The sequence below is a fragment of the Chaetodon auriga genome, chromosome 14, assembly GCF_051107435.1.
Source record: "Chaetodon auriga isolate fChaAug3 chromosome 14, fChaAug3.hap1, whole genome shotgun sequence".
Lineage (NCBI taxonomy): Eukaryota > Metazoa > Chordata > Actinopteri > Chaetodontiformes > Chaetodontidae > Chaetodon > Chaetodon auriga.
The window spans coordinates 5,346,076-5,362,197 of NC_135087.1; the positions used below are offsets into that span (position 1 = coordinate 5,346,076).

Sequence of the window (16,122 nt, forward strand, 5' to 3'; positions counted from 1 at the left end):
AAATCAAGCACATTTACTCAAATAGTTTGAACTTCACTATAATTTGTGAGATAGGTGGTTTGTGTGTCTCCTTGTATATTTCCATTTTCTGCTACTTTCTACTTCCACTGTACTGCATGGGAGACTGAAATTATAGATTATATCATTACTCCTCTACATTTATATCATAACCACAATTACTTTGCAGGTTAAGATTTTGACATTAAATCTTTTAAAACAACGCCAGATCACATAAAGTAGAAACTCTGAAAGACCCATTCTGCTTTACAGTACTTGGTGCGTTACCTAAGTACATTTTCAAGGTACTTCAGGGAACTTCATCATTGTTTCATTGCTATTTTTGCTCAACTGAAGCGAAGAGTACTTCCTTTACTATTAGCCCGACTATGGAATCGCAATATTTCCGACAGCACTTAAAGGCACCAACCGACACACTTCGGACAGCCAGACGGTGGAACCACTGAAGGAATCCAGAAGTTCCCAGAGCCAAGTTCACATTCCGTAAAGAAGGAGGAGTAACGAGGTCGTTTTTTTAAAACAAGGAGGGTTAACTGTAAGTACCGACTCCCCAGGTAAATATATCTCTCCCTTTTCCTTTCAACGTAGTTGTTTGAGTGAGGGCGTTGAGTAGCTTGACAGGAAAGCGGAACTGGCTAACTAGCAAGCTAGCAGCACATTAGCTGGGTTAACGAGTCGCCCCCGGATCCTGTTTACGACACCTGAGCACGACAGCAACTTTTCAGAAAATGTAAGGACACTTTAACCTGCTTTGACGGACTTTTCGGCACAGTTCCAGCTCTGTTTTCAACTCTTTAAGTGTTATTCCAGTGACTCTACAGCCACAGCGTTGGTGCCTTTGGGTGTGGGGGGGCTGCTCTTTGAGTGCGTTTGCTTCGTGTTTGTCATTTAACCTAAAGTCACTTGTTTGTGACCCTCGTTAAATCGATGTGCAGCCCTTCGCTTCATTCCTCTGTGTGTACGATGACCGGCGTCAGGTGACTTAACCTGCCACAGCAACCATTTAAATGTAACAGCGGAAATGATTAACCGTCTGTCGTATTTTCCCCCAACGTCTTCCCTCATGATTGGCAGCTGTGGTGAAAACCGCTGACACTTGTTTTTGTACCCTATAAGTCAAGCTGTGACAGAAATAAAAGGTCATGTTTAGGTTTTGTCTACACAGCATGGTGTTATTGGCCCTCTTGTTGCCTGTTCAGGCTCACAGATCAGCATTTTCAATCAACCCACCCTGGCTTAAGTATTTCACAGTTCACATATAGCCAACAGAAATGTGTTGGCATCATTGAGGACGTGCTGCAGGAACAAAAATGTTTGTGACAGAGATCCAGAAGGAGGATATGAGCCCAGCATGATGAGGAGAATAAGAAAAGACGTCAACCTGTTGTGCAGTCATATCTGGAGGAACAGGTTTGGGTTGAGGAACGAGAAATGTGTTTCCCTGTAGGGGCCTTTGTGCTCGACACTTTCTGTTGATGCTGCGAGGACACTATAACGTGGACGGGTGATGTCCTCAAGGCCCGTTGAAGCGCTCCTCTTGCTGCTGTGGACACATGTAATCTGTCGTCTCAGTCTGGTGTTGTTATCGAGTGTAAAGTGTGAAAATATAGGTCTTACTGGTGTGTGATGATAGGCTCAAATTGCCCAGGGAACAAAAGTATTTACCCATGTGTGGCTCAAGTGATGATGAATCAATACCCAGCTATAGAGAGATCTGCTTTAGTGGCACACGTGATTGATCTTTTAGTGTCGGCGTGTTCATCTCCGCCTGTGACTTATCAAGATAGTCTGTGTTGCAGTTGTAAATTCACATCAGTGTCTTGCCAAGTCCAATAATCAGTTAGGAAAAAGCAGTCAAGCCTGTGTGAATCAAGTGCCCTCTTTCCAAAAAAGGAAAGAAAAAAAAAAAAGATGCAGAGTCAACAACATTAAATCCTCTGATCTGTCTGCCAAGTAGACTATCCATTTTCCCTGTCTCTTTTTTTTTTTTTTAGGATGTTAGTTGCTGCAGGAAAGGGAACTCGGAGTTCAGGGGTTATTTGGAAAACAACATGTCAGTCGAAGTTTGAAGTAAAAGCGGATGACAGGAGAGGAAGAAAATGAGAAGGGAATAAAGCTGTTTCCTGAACGTTGGCGTCTTTTTAAAAAGCTGGAATAAAGACAGAGCAGGGTTTATGTTCAGCTGCGTCTGTCCTTGAAACTGCAGCCTTCCTGCATCACAGAAAACAAGCTTAAGGCTTTTGCTCATGATGATCTTGATCTCGTGTTACCTCCTGCGCCGAAGGTTGTCCGAGGCTGCCGCCGCACCAGTCGTTTCGGTGCATCCTGTCATGCTGGACCGCACGAAAGTCGCTTAATGCGCGAATCAGATTTTGTTTGGATTGGATTTCTGTCCGCTAAAGCGTTCTGCAGGGCCGCCTGGCTCACGCGTGCTGTGGTCATAATGCATCTCCAAATGGATTACCTGGAAAAACACAGCGAAAACACAGCTATCACTCAACTGCGGCCTGCGTCTGCCTGCCGGTGCAGTTGTGTTCATTTTGAAATGTTTGGAAATAAACTGAAAGCACAAAATGTCAACTTTCTCCATGAGTGGCCCTAAGCGGCAAACCACGACCAACACTTCCTGCTGCTGGTTTACAGTAAAAGCTTCTCAGCGACACGTCCTTGTCTTGTGCTGCTGTTGTACATATTGTGCAAGATGATGAAATTTAAATCTTTATCTAAAGGCAGAGCCTGTCAAAGGCGGACGTGGCTCAAGTTTTCCTGACGTGATCAGCTGTGGCGTCAGTAGGATAACTACATTAATAGTTTTTGTGATTCAAGAAATGAGACTTAAGCACTCAGTGTTAAGCATTTAGGAATGATATTTCTCTTTTTTTTTTTTACAAATATCAGCAGTGAATTAGCAAACCCGCCTTTCAGCCAATAGTTGTAGCGTATCACAGTCTTTCCATAAAGTTATGTTATTGTATAAAATATATGATTTATGATCACAGGCATAGAGGCTAATGTTTTTAAGCCGTCACCCCATGGACGTGCAAACCCCTCAACCTGTGATGCAAAAACTACAGAAAGAGCAGTTGAACTTAATGCGACCGTCCTTGACTCCTTGAAGACATTGACAGAGTGACATGATTTATTTTTGTTGATTCTCTTATCAGTTATTTTCCATTAGTAACTAGTTGCATCAATATATGCAGACACATTTTAAACATAGTGAAAAGTTGTTTCCGCAGCAGCAGCAGTGAAGTTTACAGCAGCAGCATCACTGTATAAACTCGGTATCTCACTGGAAACCTGACATGACAACACTGAGTGAAGTTTAGAAAGTCTGACGAGTACAGACATCAGCGAGTATCAGTCATTCATCCCGTCCTCTTTCCTCCTCTCTCTGCTGATGTGAATCACTGCCTGCAGGTACCGCTGGTATAATACGCACTTCAGCTGTAGCCCTCCTAGTTCTTCTGTAAGGAATACACATCATACATGAATGCAGTACATGTTGGTAGCTACCCAGAGGCGAGTACTGTTTTCTGTTTTTGTACAATGTTGAATTTAAATGTGCAAAAAGAATCAGGTAGCAGCGCGATGGCGAAGGCTCAGGAGACCTGATCAAACATGGTGGCCACAGTGTGACCCTTTGTGGCCACGAGCCACTGTATCATTTATTTATACAGACTTAATTGAAGTCTTATCGTTTCATCCCTCTGCTTTTTTTTAATGTCTGATTTGTATTGTCGTAATCTTGGTAATGTTTTGCGTATTTCCACCGGTTACTGACCTCCAGTCTCGTGAATGTGATTTCCCTATCGCAGCCTCCTTATCGCTCCTCCATCATCGTTAGCATACATTCTGCTAGCCACACAGCAGCTAAGCTTTACACAAACAGGGAACTGCTCCAGGCTCACCAAAAGACAGCTTTGCTTTGTCTTTAGAATTGATTTGCTTCCTTTATTAGCGGGCCTGCTGTATGTATTCAGACTCCTAACCCTCCTTCAGGGGCAGGAAAAGGCTCTTGATTTGTTTAGGATTTGCATCTGCCTCTTCCCGCTCCATACCGTTGACGTGGACGTATGTTGACGTTCTCATGCAGTGAAATGTTAGGTTTGTAAATGTGTTCTCCATATTTAAGAAATACCCCACAGCAGGGAGCCCTGACTGGTACTGTGGCATCAGGATGTGCTGTAGAATGAGATGCTAAACCTTGATGTACATAACATTCAAACAGGAGGATTTAAATTAGGGCTACTGGTTGGTTTCATCAAACCAAAGCTCTTACTGGTTATAGTTAATCAGTCAGTTGCTTATTATGTCACTAATTTATCATTATTTGAGAAAGAGAAATTCAAAGAAACCTCATATCTGAAACCAGTGAAGCCAAGTTCAGACCACAGATTCACAATGAGATTAAAGTGTTTTAGCATCTCAGGTTGGCTGAGGCAGCCAATCAGCTCATAGTGAAGTCAATTGAAGAGTCAGCTGGTGGAAATGGCAGAGTTTGGATGGAGGAACGAGAGGACGCCCTCATCGGTTTGTTTGAGGAGCAGCCTTGTCTGCGTGACACAGGCCTTGGCCGGCAGCGTGTTTATGCAAGGTCTCAGATTGGTGTGAGCCGCCAAGCTTTATGATAATTGACATCCCCCAATGAGGCGTCAGCGAGTGACCTTTGAAATCTGCTGCTCTTCCAGGCCGCAGAACATAGAGCTCGGTGCCACGGGGGGAGCCTCCAAACAGGACAGCAGCAACATGGACGACATGACTGTGGAGCAGATGACAGCGAGGGCCAACCAAGTGACTGACGAGGTACTGAGTCTCACACACACACACACACACACACACACACACACACACACACAGAATCCCTACCTCCCTCCCTCATCCTCTCATTGTCTGTTTCTCTCTGAGTGAAAATGAAACTTAATTTTCCACCCAAAGGTGTTTTAGTATCAAATGCCAAAGCTGTGCTGAGCTACAGGCAGAAGCCACGATGAATCCATGAGTGTCTGGAACATACTGAGCACACAGTCGGACAGTTGGGAAGTGGAGAATGTTTGCAGGAGTTTTTTGAGAAACTCCTCTGGATTTTTCGGTAATTTCCTAAAGAATTCTCTTCGACGTTTCCTGGAAAGAATGATGTATTTCGGCGCTGACTGATGCGCATCCAAGATGGCGTTAGAGCCCATCCATACATCACTACTGGAGAGTCTTAGTGAACGCACACAACATGAGCTGAACATGCAAAATTTGTCAACAGGCAAGCAAACAATTCTATGAATGTTTTTTTTTATTATAAATATATTTTTTATTATTTTATTATATATATATATTTTTTTTTAGTCCAACTGTCTTCAATCCTGCAACTTGTCACAGACACCTTTCAAACCGGCAGGGTGCATGAGTATTTGATACTAAAAGCTTGGATTTTTGGGTGGAGTATCCCTTTAATTCATGACCAAAGGACTAATGCACATATGCTAATTATCCACAAACGTGCAGTGAAGACAGCTGATTTGTCTCAAATGTAAAACCACTGTTGTTCAAATTGAAATGAAGCCAAACAAACAACGCAGGGGCTGAGAATGCAAAGTCTGTAAGTTAACCTAGTTAGCTTAGCTTAGCATAAAAACTGGAAGGTGGAGGAAATGGCAAGTCTGACTCTGTCTAAGAAATTAATCAAAAAGAGAAAATAAGCTAAGCTGATCACCTGCTGGCTTTAGCTTCACATGTGAGTACAGATGTGAGAAGGTGTCAATTTATTCTTCTATCTTCAGCAAGAAGGCAAATAAGCATATTTCCCCTAAATATCAAACTATGTAATGTCTTAAATGTCCACAGTGCAAATTATTGAAATATTTAATTTAATCACACCTACTAAAATAATCAAGATTTAGCGTTCTTGTCATTAAATAACCATTATCTACATAACCATGCTGAAAATCATCAATTTTTGGCGTAGCTGGAAAAGCATCAGTGAGGGGGAAAAATGCGACGTGTAATCCTGAGGTTGCCTCGACGCAGCGCTCAAAGAGCAGCAGCGGGTAATTACATTCATTGCATTCACAGCTGATTATTGAGCCAGCCATTAATAGGAAATGTGTGAGCTTTACGCCTAATTTAGCTCCCTCACCGCTCTGTGGTCCTGACAGTTTGAATGTTGTCAGCTATATCTAAGCGTTTTATTATCACAGAGCTGATTGTTTAATCAGCACTCCGGGGCATCGTATGATCAGCCATCTGACTCAAATGGAGGCAAATTAGCTTACTTTATCCGGGCTTGTGGCTCCACACTGCACCTTCCACTGATTTCCACTCGGCTAATTGTCTGTGTGTGTTTTTTGTACTCTTTCATTTTCTTGACTGCGTGTGTTTCCTCTCTGTGTGTGCTTTCTGACTTAACCTGCGATTTTTCTCTTCTTCTTCTTCTTCTCTTCCTTCCTTTTGCTGCTGCCGGGTTGACTTAGCAGCTCATAGCAGGGCATGGGAGGGTCCATCCTGCTAATGCTACTTACCACTCTGAGCGTTTCAGGTATGAGTAGTGCTTACCCAGAGCCAGAGCATGGTTATGTATCAGGGCAACATCGGAATTTGCTATGATAAGATTGTTTTTAGGACGTCTAACAGACGCTGTCCCGTGATTAAAACCGGCTTCTGCGCTCTTCAGCATTGTGTTGAAGTTCTTTAAATGGGTTGTGTGTGCTTCCACCTAATACCCGTCGTGTGTTTCTCTGCTTTTTGTGGTCGAATGATGGCGAGTTTTATGTTTCAAAAGCCTTGCATGTAGTTTGCTGGAACCTGCGCCTCCCTCACCTGACTCCTCTTCCATTTAAGCCGTCCCAAACAAACGATAAAAATACCACACCATTGTCTGCATCTCAAAGATTCGTCACAGCACCCCAATCTGGAAAATTTGGCGAAGACAGCGATTTCGGGCTTAATTAGCCAAGTTCAAGGATTTTAGGAGACGCAATGTAATGTTTATCCACCCAAGCGACGTTCTGGCTAAGCCAACAGAAACCTGGCTGAGCTCAACACGTCCCTCTCGCCAATTCCATGTTTGTCTCTTTCTCAACTCGCTGATTAATGTATTCACAGCAAACACAACACAGAGATTGAGGAATCGGGTCCCCACTGTCTGTTGTTAGCAGTTCATTAGCGACGGTAACAATGGAGTCGTGCCCTGAGACACTTCGCTCCTTTGGATGCTCTGCCGTCTGTAAAACACTCGCTATTAATAGAGACGCGAAGGCGTATCTCACCTGAACTGACTGCATTCCAGTTCGCTGTCAACCTTTGTGACTCTTTGTGCATGCGTGCTTTTGTTTGTGTTAACTTGTGTGCCAGCCGGACTCACATGACTTGATCAGGCCGAGTTAAGAGGCAGCGATACGCAGGATCTCTGGAGCTGTGACTCAGATCCTCAAACCAAATTATCCTCAAACCAAATATTATTCATTATAAACACTGGTTTTTGTTAGTATTTTTTTGCGTGTGCTGTCTTATAAGCTTATGTCAGAAAATGGAAAACTCAAAAACATTCAGTTTACTCTCATACGTCATAAAAATTCTTGTATTTGAGAGGCTGAACTAGGGAAAATTTGTCCTTTTCTTCCTTGAAAAATACTTTTTTGACGATTCATTTATGTCAATCTGTTGATTGTTGTTGTCGTTGTTGTTGTTGTTGTTGTTAGAAAGCTGTCGATCGTTCGGTGTGTAAAATGTGAAAAACACAAAATAGCTTCTTTTTGTTAATCCAGTAAACAGAAAATCTTCACATGTAAGAAGCTGGAAGCTTTGCAAAAATTACTTGAACGAGTTCTCCTCAAAATATTTCAATATCAGTTTTAATGAACACGTCGTTTGAGCTCTATATTAAAGCAGTAAAGTGGTGCAGATTTGGCAAATTTCTCCAATTTCACATTTCTTTATTTTAATCAGATACTTCTGTTTATATACAGTCAATATACTAAAACAATATTTTAGGCTGAGTTAATGAACACAACTGAAGCAGAAAATCATCATCAGTGTGGAAACACGATGCCGTCATTTCTCTGAGCTGGAGCCGTCATTTAAGCTCCGGAGCTGAACTGATACATCGATCATCAGAAATCTGTTCAAACTGATCTGATAATCAGCTGATTGTTGAAGTGATCTTGAAGGATTCTTCTCAGTTATGAGCATTTCCTGCTTTTCTTTGTCTCGTGTGATTGGAAACTGAACTGACAAAAGAAGCAGTTCAAAGACGTCACTTCAGGCGTTAGATGGGCATTTTTCACGATTTTATTGATTTTAATATAACAGTAAATAAGCTCAGACATGAACAAACAGGAAAATAAACTGAACCAGACTTGATTTTCTAACAACGTGCAGTAAATACATGATCTCGTGTTCTCTCACAGTGTTGAAATGTGGACGTGCAGTGACAGGATCTTATAGCTTTGCACTGATTTTACAGATTTGTCACCATCTGCTTTCATAACTTTATGAATATTAATGTTGTGGCGTCCCCCTCCATGTTGTTCTTATCACGTGTATCTTTCCATTTGCCTTATCCCTCTTATCTCGCTCCACTTCTTATTGTCTCCTTGTTAATTCCCCCGTGCCGCTCTGCTCTCCCTCCGCTCCATCGCTCCGTCTTTTCAGGCCACATTCACACCTGTCCATTGTTTTGTTTAAATTAACTCCAAGAACCAGATCCAGATAGAGGCCCGATAGATGGAAAACCCTGTCTGGGTTTGACATCTGGTCCATCTGTCCCAGCATAAACAAAGAGTCCCAGCTCTAAAATGTCCTGTCAGAATACGAGGCGCTAGTTCAGTCCCGCGGGAAAAAAGTTCTGATTTTGTTTGCAAGGTCGTGTTTTGTTACCTGAAGCAGCCAAACACAGAAATGTATCAGCCCTGTTTTTTTGAATGGACTCCAAATCAATCTTAGTCTCTCTGTTTCTGTCTCTCTTTCTTTCTCCTCGTTCTCTGTGCAAATTGCCCTCAGATAAGAAACTTGCTCGCCTCTTTGTGCTCTCTAACGCCTCCTGCTTTCTCCTCCACAGTCGCTGGAAAGCACACGGAGGATGCTGCAGATGGCAGAGGAGGTGAGACTTTGACGGTTTGCTGCTGAAGCGCGGCATGTATCATCCTACAGCTGTGTTTTGCTGAGCGCACAGCGGGTCTGTGTTGGCTCATAATTGGTCCCTACCTGGATGAGGGTAAAGGAAATCTCCTCTCAATGCATGACAATTTCAGCGGCGGATTCATTTCCCAATTCTTCAGAAATTCTTTGAATGCTTGAAATGGGATCAGATTTTTACATTGATGTGATTAAAGATCTGAATTGAACAGTTTATGTTCTCCTTTCACAGCAGCGTTAAGGCCGCTGTTAATAGTTTGAGACTTAACGTTTTGAGGGTTTTGAGAAGTGGTAGCATTGCAAGAAAAAGGTTTTTTCAGATATTGATTACTACACGTCTTTGTATTAAGTTTCTAAGTATTAAACCCAAATTATTTGCCTTCTTTATCAAACATAACTCTGTCTGTGAGCTTTTCTTTGGTTCTGAATGTGTGTGACTCCTGTGTTTTCAGAGCAAACAGACCGGTGTCAACACCATGGTGATGCTCGACCAGCAAGGAGGTAAATAACACATGAGCACTGCTGGTTTGCCACCTCTTTTTCACCTTTAAAGTGAATTCTCTAGTTTGTTTGCAAGTTGCAAAGTTTTCGTTGCAGCTGGACTAAACCTCGTCACTGTGCAACAATGTGAAAGTCAAGCGAATTTCGTTATTTCAATAACTTCTATCTCAGTCGTTTAGAGATGATGGAGCAGATTTCCTGTTTTGATATTTACAGAATCTTTTTTTTAATACGGGGAAACTCTCAAGGATGTGTCCACTATAGAAAAAGTGCCATTAATTATTTTATGTCAAAAGAAATGTTCCACATTTTAAATAGAAACTGTAGCATTAAAAAGCAGAAGAGGTGCTAATAAAGCTGTTTCGCTTCCCTGAGGGCGGCGGTATTGAAATTAGAAAAAGCTGTTTGTGTGCATCACATTCGGCCACAATGATCAACAATGTTTTTATTTATGGGGCCAAACTGGCGTGTTACTTCATTAACGATCTTCTCAGCAGTTTTTTGTTTTTTTGTGCTCTCAGGACACGTGCCGTCCACGATGCTTCCCCTGTTTAAACATGTGCATCTGTAATTATTTGTTGTACTACCTGCAGCTTGTTATTTTTTTGTTATCTTGATCCCTTTTTTTTTTTTTTTTTTTTGGTTGCTGCTGCAGTGACCCAGTTATTGACCCAATTTAGGATTCCTCACACAGATCATTGAAGTTTAATCTAATCTGGTCTAAAAATGGATGAATAAACAAAACCAAATGAGCAGTAAGACAAATTCCTGCTGTGTGAATGGCAGAAAAGGAGATTCTGACGTGGTGCCGTGTGCTGTGTTTCAGAGCAGCTGAGGCGTGTGGAGGAGGGCATGGACCAGATCAACCAGGACATGAGACAGGCTGAGAAAAACCTGACTGACCTCTCCAAGTGCTGCGGCCTCTGCGTCTGCCCCTGTGACAGGTACACTGTGCTGCAGAGCTGCTGACGGCTGCACACCGCCGCTGTGTTAGCACGCTTTTTTCCCTCTGTGTGTGTGTGTGTGCGTGTGTGTGTGTGTGGTCATGAAAATTTATGGAGGAGGGATGGTTTGAACAGAAAAGTGAATGAACTTCACGGTAGCCGTGTTCCCAGCAGCATGTTTTTCGGCTCGTTTTGGACTTTGAGCGTTAGAAAAGGTTTGATGGAAACGACAAAATTCTAACAAACCTTTCCAAAAAAAAGGTTTAACACTCGCTTGAGGTGGTTTTTGTCTTGGCCAAGCTCCCTGGTTTTCTTTCCTCTTCTTTGAGGTTTGTTGGCCATCAGCTAACGGCTGGTTTTGTTTGGACCTCTGCTTCCTCTGCTCTGTTCATTACATCTGCGCATAACTTCACCTATACATCAACTTTTGATGTTTTTGGGACATTTTAAAGGTTGACAGTCACATGGAGACACAGCTTGCTGTTGTCAGTACAAAGCAAACCAGCAAGGAGGCTGCATAAAACAGCTGAAGTTTCTGAACATTCGCACATTTTACATCATGTGTAAAGTTGAGTTGTGAAGAGCTGGTTCAGGCAGGCTGCTTCCAGAAGTGACTGCTCGGACGACCATGACGTTCTCCAGGTTCAACCATCAGGACGAACACAAAATATCTGTATGAAAAAGTGTCACAGGTGCCAGCTTTTGTATATTAAAAGAAGAATAAGGTGAGATGGGAGTTTAAAACTCTCTTCAAAGTGCCTCTAACAGCTGTCAGACATTAAGGTTCACGGTGCTGATTAAAGTAATAATAACATGATCACATCTATGGCACTGTGTTTTGTTCCCAGCTGAAACATCAAAGCATTTTGAATTCTCCGCCGCTCTGCATCCCCGGCTGCTTCTCCATAGCAACAGCAGCCGATGCTCGTGGTTGTCGTGGCGTTTCGAGCGGCCTGCCATGCCTCACAGACAGAGCGTGATTTCTCCATAACGAGGTGGAAATAATTAAAGCTGGCGCTCGTTCCACAAACCTGTAGGACTGTTCTTTTATCCAGGAGAGTCCTGTGTTTCTGTGTCGAGTAACACTGAGGGTGTCGATAAAAGACAGATTTAAGATGGGAATAAAGAAGTGGGAAAAACAGTTGTGGAACCAGCAGCGACTCTATTATCAGGGGATCGAACGTTTCCATGACAGGCCTCTGATCTGTCAGGGTGATTTCACATCAGCGCGGCGTGAACTCGTGATAGCAGATTGTCGTGTGGAGAGAAGAAAATACAAATTTGCATGTCAAACGTCAATTTTCTGGTCAGAAAGATTGCAGATACAGTTTGTGAGCGTTCCCAACGGCTTGTGACCGAGTAGGGGACATGACAGGTGTACCGCTCTGCGCTGGGCATGCTTAAAGCTCCCTCCATCAAACCATATCCACATGCAGTGTGTGTGTCTGTGTGTGTCTGTGTGTGTCTGTGTGTGTCTGTGTGTGTTTGTGTGTGCATAGTAAGATCGTATCTGCTTCTAAACGTGGAAAAAAAATCTCCCCACAATGCTTTCACATTGGAGAAGAGGATTCTTTGATGAGTACCATACGATAAGGTAGGGAATCTCTCTAACTTCCTTCAGATCAATGAGCGTCTGTGACTGTAGCTGCCTTATAAACCTCTCGCAGACGCTTTCGTGTAGAGATCCATGTTGTTGTGGTTTCGTTAACACTCTCCTCGTTTAGATTCAAACACCTCCGGGTTTCCCTGGTTTGTGGTGACCTCCTGCTTTTCCTCCAGGGTGTCGTCAATCGAGCACGACTCACGATACAAGCGCACCTGGGGTCTTGGAGGAGGCGAGGGCGAGGGCGACTCCAATGGATCAAAAGTGGTCTCGAGGCAGCCCTCAGCTGTGCGCAATGGCCAGGCTGCCCAGGTGAACGCCCAGGCGCCCTCGGGCCCGTACATCAAGAGGTGGGCTCCTGGTCGTCTCAACAGTGTTTCACCACGCTGTCGTCAGAAGCTTGTTAATCTAGAAAAGACGTTAAGTCTTCAGCTGTGCTGGTCACAAATGACATATCGAAACAAATTCCCATTCGCGGTGCAGGGTAACCAACGATGCACGCGAGGATGAGATGGAGGACAACCTGAACGCGGTGGGCAGCATCATCGGGAACCTGAAGACCATGGCCGTGGACATGGGCGCCGAGATAGACAAGCAGAACAAACAGATCGACGGCATCACCGCCAAGGTAGGAGTCCGAGATGGTGGTGTGCATTTTCATTTGTGTGCTCGCGCTTCCTGAGCACGCTCCATCACCTCAACCCTCCAGAGTTAAATGTCCTAAAATTTGCAGAAAGCCCCAAAAGGCTCATTTTCTTTTTTTTTTTCTGAGTCTTTGCTGTTCATCATGTTGAGCTTGAAAGCCAAATTTAAGGTTTCCTGTGGAGTTTTTCACCACCAGTAGCACTATGGAGCTCCACTTTTACAAGTGCACAAGCACCACGACACACACACACACACACACACACACACCTGCCGGAGGTTTCACGCTGTTCGGCTGATTGGCAGTCGGCTGCAGTGCCGGGGTGGTGAACGACGGTGGATTTAAAACGGTTTTAAAAATCAGCTTTGCAAAAGATTCATGAGGAAGGAAACGCATTCAGCATATTTGTTAGGCCTGGAGGATGCACAGTTTACAGAGAGGAACACTGAATGTAAACAGAACTTTGTCTTTTTACAAGAAAACACCACAGGGCGCCTTTTAAAGAACTCTGCATTGGGTTGGAGTGAAGGCAATTAAGTGCGTTCATGTTAAAGGAGCCCCGTGGAGCTTTTGTTAAAAACAAACAAAAGTTATGTTACATTCAGTGTTCTTCACCCAAACCGCTTCAGGTCTAAAAACAAATCAATTTTCTTCTTCATAAAGCGTTTTTCTTTCTTTCCTGCATTGTTTTATATCCATGTCGACTTCTTCTCCGCCTTTGTCAGCACATTAATGCCACCTGTCTGTCAGTGGGAAAGTGAGAAACCGTTAGCTGAGCTGTGCATCATGTCAGCGTCACGCACGTGTGTTCTCCTAAAACTGCTCCGGAGCAGTGCGGGTGGAAAAACTCCACGTGAATGTTTTCAAATGTATTTACAGTCGGTGAATCGCTAAACGAGCAGAAATTGACCCGTTTCCTCTCTGTGTTTCAGGCGGACATGAACCGAGTTCGTATCGAAGAAGCCAACCAGAGAGCCAACAAGCTCATCAAGTAGACCAGGAAGCAGCTCCTGCCAGTTTTACCCATCAGCCCCGAGCCGCCGTCGCCGCACCCGTACACACACTGCCGAACACACACCCTTCGACCTAAAGAAATAGAACATTTTTGCCAGCAGTGCGCTTGCCTTTACTGCAGGAAGCTGTAAGTAAATACACAAACATTTACACGTTTTTATCAATTGACCGCCCTTTGACCCTCGTATTCGTAGCCATGCTGGACCTCCAGGAGCAGCACGGGCAGCAGAAACTGCACCAAAGAGGAAGTGACTGACTGCCTGCTGCTGCTGTTTGATACCAAATATGCACCAGACCTGTTGTATCATATCTCAGCTCACAGGAAGGGAAGTAGCACAGGTCGGCTGCTGTTCGTTCTTATTTTTTCTTTTCCTTTGTGTCGCCTTTCTCTTTGAACGTCTGCGTGCGTCTCTGGTTTGTACGGATCAGGTCACGCATCCGCGCTCATTAGCCGTCTGTCAGCGATACCCGGCGCAGCCTTAATTTATGCATCACCCCCTGTTGCTCCTATCTCCATACAGATGCGTGTAGTTTAATCATAAAGCATCGACTTTAATCTGAAACATGTATCTTCCTCAAATCCTTACTGGTTCCATGTGTAATTAAGTGTATTGTATGGTGTGCTGTTATGAGATGACATGCTTATTTAATTATTATCAAGCAGAAAAGACTTGTGAATAAAGTTGTGTTTGTTTTTTTAACACTTTGTTCTGATGAAAGAGCCGTTTCAAAAAAAAGAGAAAACATCAAATGTTGTGCTTTGGAGTGAGTTCATGGTAACTCCTTTCATGCTGGAATTCAAAGCACCTTCCCCTCAATGATCGCAGTTTCGTGTTTTCGTTTTCGGACTACTGACGAGGTGGGAACTCTTCTGCGACAACTTTTTAATATATATAGCAATCGCTTGTCCTTCAGATGTGAAGGAGGGTCAGTAAGCGTCAGGAGGAGTGTTCATCGTCACCTCCTCCGTGACATCTAGTTTCATTCATGACGACACTGAAGACGGAAACACACGAGCGGTGTGACAGCGGTAGATCTGTCGTGAGTGGATCAGCTGCTGTGCCTCGTGACCGCGGCGTCGATGTAAATACTGAGACAAACTGTAGCTGTGTAGTAAACGTGTCGCTCTGTTAATCTGATTCATTCTTCCTTTGTCACCTCCTGGGTAATAGAGATTTATAGCACCCAGGAGGAGATTTAACAGCCTCTGCGGGGGTCCTACGTAAGTCTGGTAAAGTGTGGAAAATTAATTTCCTCCAGTTTTCTGATTACAGTCTGTAAAAGTAGAAAAACAAATGTTGAGCTCTGAAATACTGCGCGTTGTTTAATCCGCTCTAATTTCTCATACTGGCTCGCAAGGTCATCGTCATCATGGCGGCAGTTTTCTGCTTGAAAAATGAAAGATGTTAGTCAGGGAAATGCTGAATTCAGAAACGGGAGGACGCGCAGGAAGCCCGTCGGCGCCTGCATGGACGGGCCGTGGTTGTGTTGTAACAGCCATCGTATCTCCAACAGCTGCTCTTTGCATCTGTTCTGTAAATAGCCAGTTTTCACAGCAGAGCTACGGCGAAATGATAACATCTGACCGTGGAAAGCATCGTTTGTCTTCTCGTAGCCGCGCTGGGAAATGAACGCTGGCAGCAGGATGCAGAAGCCGTGCATGTAAATGAACGACGTCTAAAGGGTTAACAGACGCAGAGGGAGGCCTGGCGGGCTCTGCCGAGGTCTCGCTGCGGAAAATTGGCTAATGATAAAGTAATACAATATACTGCGAGTATCTCTCACATGCATCTTCTGGCTTATTTGTTTTGAAGAAAAATGATAATTCGCGTGCTGTGCTGCAGGCGTACACCTATTGAGTTCGTAAAGACAGAGCTGAAGTGTCTTTCAGGGCTTTGTATTGCTGTAAGTGATCATCCTCAGCCCTTACTTGTCAGCTGAGATCTAATTAGTTTAGCCTGAGGCTGCCTCGCCGTCTTCAGGCTGTTTATTCATTGTTGTACCAACAGCCACTGGAATGTAAATCCGACCGTTTTGTCTACTTTGAATATGTTCATATGCAGCTCGTCTTATCTGAAATGAGCTTAACGGATGACTGTTCAGCAAAGTCAGAGACATGCCTTTTGTTTCACGCCTGCCTCTGTTAAATTGTTTGTACTCAATAAATCTATTTTGAAATTCATTTTATTGCACCTTTTTTTTTTTTAATGTATTAACAATCCTGGTAAAGTCAGTATTCATTAAAAATAAGCAAAGGCACAACAGTGGACATG

The 16,122-nt window shown here is 43.6% G+C and overlaps 1 protein-coding gene across 7 annotated transcripts; it reads left to right on the forward strand.

Moving 5' to 3' along the window:
- The first annotated feature begins 408 nt into the window (after nucleotides 1–408).
- Nucleotides 409–16,031, forward strand: snap23.1 (synaptosome associated protein 23.1). Of its 7 annotated transcripts, none has more exons than XR_013078161.1 (9): nucleotides 409–553; nucleotides 4,710–4,824; nucleotides 9,068–9,109; nucleotides 9,597–9,645; nucleotides 10,472–10,589; nucleotides 12,369–12,542; nucleotides 12,676–12,820; nucleotides 13,768–15,460; nucleotides 15,504–16,031. XR_013078161.1 is itself a non-coding variant. In XM_076748985.1 (9 exons), exons 4-9 carry the CDS (start codon nucleotides 9,089–9,091, stop codon nucleotides 13,828–13,830), a joined length of 570 nt encoding a protein of 189 aa, XP_076605100.1. In that variant the 5' UTR covers nucleotides 415–553; nucleotides 4,710–4,824; nucleotides 6,486–6,547; nucleotides 9,068–9,088; the 3' UTR covers nucleotides 13,831–16,031. The 7 variants fall into 7 exon arrangements, 5 of the variants coding, with proteins under 5 accessions (XP_076605100.1, XP_076605098.1, XP_076605099.1 ...); XM_076748985.1 differs by adding an exon at nucleotides 6,486–6,547 and having other exon boundaries at nucleotides 415–553; nucleotides 13,768–16,031; XR_013078162.1 differs by having other exon boundaries at nucleotides 431–553; nucleotides 15,501–16,031.
- The last annotated feature ends 91 nt before the right edge of the window (nucleotides 16,032–16,122 follow it).